The 6,495-nt window shown below is 39.5% G+C and overlaps 1 protein-coding gene across 1 annotated transcript in view; it reads right to left on the bottom strand.

Moving 5' to 3' along the window:
• The window catches only part of LOC102206859 (transmembrane protein 47-like), a 10,186-nt gene extending 5,809 nt beyond the window's left edge, over nt 1-4,377 (bottom strand). Inside the window, exons 1-2 of the mRNA XM_005735465.1 lie at nt 4,030-4,377; nt 1,129-1,269 (exon numbers count right to left, since the gene is read on the bottom strand). Coding sequence (XP_005735522.1) covers nt 1,129-1,269; nt 4,030-4,246 — 358 coding nt within the window. The 5' untranslated portion in view covers nt 4,247-4,377. The remainder of the gene's footprint in view (nt 1-1,128; nt 1,270-4,029) is intronic.
• Nucleotides 4,378-6,495: the final 2,118 nt, after the last annotated feature.

The raw sequence follows: 6,495 nt of genomic DNA, 5'->3' as shown, positions 1-6,495 counted from the left end.
CTTTCGAGCCTATACAGCTTGGAGTAAGACAACATGCATGAAGAGGATGATGTGGACAAAATACTCATTTGCCTAATAATTCTGCACTCCCTGTATGGAGAAGAGATCTTGTCCATCTTGTTGACAGCAATCAGTCCAAAAGCATCTCTGATGGTATGGCTGCGTACATATTTAGAAAGACACCGTCAGCACTGAAAGCTCCCAGAATCCAATTTCAGACACGACCGGGACATCATTCCACTCAGCAGCGATAAACATAGCATTGTTCCAACTTTTTACAGACATATTGCCGCCATTACACTTAATTTTTCCTTTTTTTTTTTTTTTTTTAAAAAAGGGACACTTTCTCAAATACGTTTCCTTTATTAAATAAAATAAAATAAAGATTTATGCTGTTTGCAAAACATAATTTTCTGTTTTTATTTACATTTACAGCATCCAAGCTTTTTAGAATTGGGGTTGTAGATTTCTTAAAATGTGACAGTTATTACTTCAGGTTTGGTCTACAGGCACAGTGTAAAACTGTCTGCTCCTTATATAATTTTATTTCGCAAACTGGAAAACTTGAACTTGGCACGAGTGAAGTAGCAGAAAGTGGTTTGCGCTTCATCACCGTTTTGAAAGTAAAGTGAGCACAATCTTTGAGTCAGTCACTTTGGTGCCGTATACCATTTGGAGCAATATGCTCTGACCGCTCGTTTTAATTATACGCTTTTAATTTATATTCATTCTCATCAGTGTCACAGTTTATTTTTACCCTAAGGGCAATTCTTACAAAGCACGCAAGAAGCAGCAGTCCAACTACGAGGCAGTTATGGGCGAGGAGTCTGTGGTGGCTTTTTTTTGTTTTTTTCCTCTCAGTGACTTCACTTTGTTGGTAAGTCTGCAAATTCTGTGGCTGCCTTTTCTTGGCACATCAGCCTGCAGGTCTCCAGAGGCAATACCACAGAGAAAACAAGCTCAGCCTGCAAGGCTCACTCGCCTGTGTCTTTTGCATGCTTCTATTTAATGTGAGCAGTGGAGCACAAACACAGGCATATATGGAAACTGCTGAAACACTGGGTTATTAGCCAAACATTATAAAAAGTGAATGAATGAATAAATAAATATATGGGAAAGGTGACATACCTGCAGTGAAGAGGAATATTGCCACAGTGCGGTAGTGTTGTCTTTGCGTGCCCCTGCACAGGGAAATAACGGCCACCAAAAAGGCCACCAGAGTCGTGGCTGCACCGACACCTAGCAACACCAGGGTGGCGATCTGCCAGTCTGCAAGAACAGGACACATGCAGGTTAAAGAGGAGCATCCTACTCATCAACAAAAGCTCGATTCACAGTTGAGCACGGCTGAATTGAACCGCTGTGTTGACAAACACGAAACAAGAGCTAATCCTGCAGAGAGAACTGAATGACGCAGAGAGCCATCAGGCCCGCATCAGGAATGCAACCGTCAAGAACATAATTAGTGACTCAAAGTCCCTGTAACGAGAACAGATGCAAAAATCCAAGGCTGAATCTCATGTTAATGCACGTTATTTAATCTTAGTTGTCCTGCTGGTTGGCTACATTTTTGCCCTACTTTTCTAGCTGTTCATATTTGTGCATGTCAACAAACTACATTTTTAGTCCTAAGACAGTATCATGTGGCAACCTCTGGAATTCAAAAAAATCAGGCCTGTGCAGAAATGTCAAGAACTGCATACAAATGGAGACAAATCAGCAGCCCTATGTTCAAATGTTAAACTTTGCAAGAAAAATTAAACTTTTTTTTTTGCAATCTGGTAAAAAAAAAAAAGAACAAACACACATCTGTTTTTTAAAAGTAATATACAGCTTTGTGACAATTCTGCCATTTATTTTCTTTAATGCGCGTTTAACTTGCATTAAGGCTTCAAAGCAGGAGTGTGGCAGGTAGTTGCTGTTACCTCCACCTGTCTGCAAACTCAGTCAGTGAAATGCATGGTTAATTCCATTCCAGGCACGTCCAGCTCCAGTTTTGATGGGTGAAATTCTAGTTTTCAATTGGTCTCTTTTTATGCCCAGTCATGTTACCGACCTGCTCCTAAGTAGCTGCAAAATGCCTGTGCTCCAACTTTCTTGAGATGTGCTGTTGATGTATCCATCACATAATAGTAAAATGTCTCAGTTTAAACATTCAATATGTTTATTATGGTCTACTGCAAATACAAATATGGGTTTCTGAAATCTGCAAACCATTACACTCATTTTTATTTATATTTTATGCAGGGTTCCAACTTTCTTGGAACTGAGTTTGTAATCAAAATTTTCCAAATTCAGTCTATGGTTATGTATTATGTATATGTCTCCTTGGTCCTTAGAGGCTTTGGGTTATGAAACAGGAGTTTGTGATTGTGAATGCCAGCTTCTTCCAAATTCTTGCAGCCACAGTGGCTTTTTTAATGCCACATTTACTTAACATATTCCAAACAAACTGCTCCTGTTGGAAAAGTAAAACTAAAATCTTCCTGCGCGTCACATTCTTTCCTGGAAAGACCTCCACAGCGCCAGGCTTTTAAAAGCAGCACGTGGCCTTTTTTGAATGGAGCTTAACTCTGTTCAAGCAAGTGTTGGTACAGAGACTGAAACCAGCAACACATTCAGGAGAAAATCTTTTGTCTGCTCGACCTTGATTGCGCATCCTCTCTTTGATCTCCCGCCCTGCCTTAAACGACTTGGCTCGGAAAGAGAATTTGCATTTGGTTAACAAGCTCACCGCACAATTTTCGCTGGGTGTGTCTCTCCCTGAGCTTCTGGTTATTTGTCATAATGATGGTAAAAAGCTATGGTGAATTTTTCTATCAGGAACTGCCACTGTAGATGAAATTCAAGAACAAGGGTGAGAACCTTTGTACGTGCCTAATTAGTCTCTTTCGCCACTGGATGAACTGCACCTTTAACCTCAACACACCCATCCGCTCTTGTTTTAATGAGCTCTGCAGACACTCAGAGCAACAAACCCGCCTCCTATTCACCCCAACACATTCCACAATATCAAAGAGAGGTCAATCACACCAAGGGTGCATGTGCAAAGTCCTGTGAAAAATGATCAACAGCTAAAAATTTTAAATATTTTAAACATTTAAGCTACAAAATGAGGAAACTTAAATGGAACGGTCCAATTTTATCCTTGAAGTCTTCCTTTATTTATTTCAATAGTAACAGTGAGCGACTGTGTGTTTAATAAAGATGAAAGCTCCTGCTAATAGCCTTACTGTACAGGACAAAAGTCAACTGTTCCCAAATCTAGTAAATTTAATGCGGATTTGCTTCCCTGGGGGGAAAGGATGGGGGGTCGGGGGACGTGGCTTTTCTGCCTGACAAAAGGCGACTTAGGGGGTCCTGGCTTGGTGAGGTCGATGAAGGGGAAGATGCTGAATGTGTCTCTCCAAATCCACTAAAAGCCTTCTGCTTGCTGGGGTGGGTTAACTCTTTGTGTGCCAGAGGGATTATGCATAGCTTTCTTGCATATAAACACTTTACCTAAGCACAGAGTTAAAGCATTAGAAAACAATGAGCACCAGCCCTTTGTTAAATAGTTCTCATCCAGCTGTCACAAAAATCAACAGTTAAAGCTTGGTCAGGTGTGGCTTTGTCACTGAGCATCACTGTGAGGCTGTCACGGTGAAACCACGTCATCGATCTGGAATGTAGAGAGGAAATTTATCAGCTGCGCGAGAAGTCCGAATGCCTCATCTATTGACCAGCAGCCAACTAAAACAAAGTCTGCCCAGGGGATGGTGGTCAGAGCTTGTAGTCAGACTGTTTGCGCAGTCCAGTATCCTCTTTGTTTATTTCAAAACAGGATATATCCTGTGCGCTATGACATACTTACAAACACCACATCACTAAAACCACCCTTCAGATCGAAAACGTGTTTATAGGATCAATCTGAGCTGTAAACAACAAAAAACGTGGTCGTGGGTTTTCAACCTCTTCAACAAACAAAACAGCATTCGGGCTCCAAGAGCAACAGCGCACTGTTAAACAAACAAAACACACTGTTCCTACCAGATGTGAGGGTGGAGAAGCAGCTCCACTGGGGCTCGTCCGTGGGATGCCGAGCCACCGATTGGGAGCATGACTCCCACAGAGACAGGGAGAAATGCTCCGCGGTGACCCAGGCTGGACTGAGTAGAGCCACCACGTCCAGACACAGCGCCAGGAAGACGCACAGCAGAGCGATGAGCTTGAAGGGTCGGAACACGTACACCTCGTTCACGGACATCTTCTCCTCACAGGGTACACGGCAGCACGTCGGTCACAGTTACTACACTCGCTGGAGGTCTGCGTGCTTCCTCTCCCACCATAGCCCTCACTGCTCCACGCGTGTCCAGCTGGAACAGTTTAACAGAAGACATCCGGTTGAATCAGTTTTTCAAAATAATCAATTTTATGGGTTTATATTATATTATATTATATTATATTGGCAGTATTTTTGGTATAGTGATAACATTACATTATTATTTTCAGGTTACATTTACTGCTTTGTTAACTTTCTTTGTATAAATTAGGGGTGTCAAACATTAGGCCAAGGGCCCAGAATCGGCCCAGAAAAGACTCCAGCCCGATCATCCGGAGTTTTGACTAAATTTACATATAAAAACATATAATAAAGACTCCACCAACTCATTGCCATTCATACTAAAAAACAAAGTAAGTAATGAACAATTAAATGACGAAAAAAATTGTTTTCTACTATCTACTCTAACATTTTTTTAATTGAATTTCTATTTGTTTTGCTTTTATAGTTCATAGTAAAGAATATTCTCTGTGAATTAATTCATGGAAACAGCCCGAGCAATGAATCACCAAAAATTTTTTTTTTGTGATTTTAGACATTTATCATAGTTTTACTGGTCTGGCCCATGTAAGATCAAAGTTAGCTGCATATGGACTCAATCTAAAACAATTTTGGCATCCCTGGTGTAAATGATCGCAAAGAAAAAAGGTTGCAGTGTAAAATGGAATGCCATTTATTTATTTGTCTTTTTAGCTATGAAAAAAATTAAGTAAAATAAAATAAAATCTCTAAATAAACAGACACACAAAGACAAAACCACATCTAACTGTTATTTGTTATTTGTCAGTTCGTGAACTCAGTACATAAATCCTATAGTATTCCTCCTGAGATACACGAGTGTCAGTGTCTGTGCTTTTATTTTGAAATGCAAGTCATCGTATTCAGACTTGTTTTAGATCTTTGTGGATTGGTTTGTTGTCAGGCGCCCAACAAGTTTGTAAAAATAAAGAAATTCTAAAAAGCAGTGGTCGAAAAAAGTATTTTCTTCTGTGTACACAATAGAAGGATTTAAATGCTGAAAAACACATTATACATATTATACAGCAAGGCGGAAGAAACGACATTATTAAAGCTCAGCTAAACTCAGTGAACACAGTAGCATAAAGTAGGTTTGTGTATAGAGTGACTAAACAGACTAAACAGTAACATAATGACACCTTCAAAGGGGCAGATTCTGATAAACATGCAGAGATTTCCTCCGCCTGAGTTTAGACAATAGTTGGGATTTAAAATAGATTTTTATTTTTTATTTTTATTATTTTATAAATGTTTGTGTATATCTGCATTAGCTTTCGTGAATGGAAAGTACCTCAGATCACATTGCGAGCTGCCCCTTTTGTCATCGCCCATAAACCAAAGCAAATATTGTGATGTTTTAATAATCCAGCAGAGGGCACACATGCGACATTCTCTAGCAAAAACTATTTCTGCTCTCACCACTTTCATACACTTTGTGTTGTTGATTTTAGAAAGACCAACAGAGGGATTTTTATGCACAGGCTGACCACAGAAATCCTGTGTTTGTTGGGAATTGTTGTGACAGTGCAACAGAGGAACTGACTGTCAGCTTCTTGGTATTTTCTGTTAATCCTGATTTGGCCTCTTCTAACACTCAGTGTGTAGGCTGAGCTCTCTGAAATTTTTTTTAACCTCTTTTGTAAAACAATCCCTCAATGATCCATGTCTAAACGCATACGTTTTATATCGTCCATAAACAGCAGCAGATAAAAAACAACAACACACCTAATAAATCCTTAAATTAAATGACAAGGGTAAAATGAGATTTAACTATAAAGTATTAGAGAGGAACAAAACTCCCACACTCACAAATAAACAAAGAAACGAATGCAATGCAATGCAAAAAATAAGTACACATTTAAACAGTAAAAGATATCAGTGTGTGTTTGGTTTTAGAAATTAATGCCTGTATTTATTTTTGATATCATGTTTGATGTATTTAAGGCAATATTGTTTTACTGAGGCATTTATTTTCTCTGAAAGAAAAAGGATTGCTCCTCTATGCAGCATGATCATGTTGAGGTTCTTCTTCAGTCCATATGCCTTGTGATATATTTCCATCTTCTGGTGAACTGCATAACTGCAGGGTATGAACTCCAAGGTGAGGCCGTGCTTGCAGGAAGTTTTTCGGGAATTAATGAGTTGAATAGTTCCAC

Source organism: Pundamilia nyererei, unplaced genomic scaffold (assembly GCF_000239375.1).
Source record: "Pundamilia nyererei isolate P.nyererei 1_Seehausen unplaced genomic scaffold, PunNye1.0 scaffold00064, whole genome shotgun sequence".
In the NCBI taxonomy this organism is placed as follows: domain Eukaryota; kingdom Metazoa; phylum Chordata; class Actinopteri; order Cichliformes; family Cichlidae; genus Pundamilia; species Pundamilia nyererei.
The sequence above is the reverse complement of the archived record's forward strand: the minus strand, read 5'-3'. Positions and strand labels throughout refer to the sequence as shown.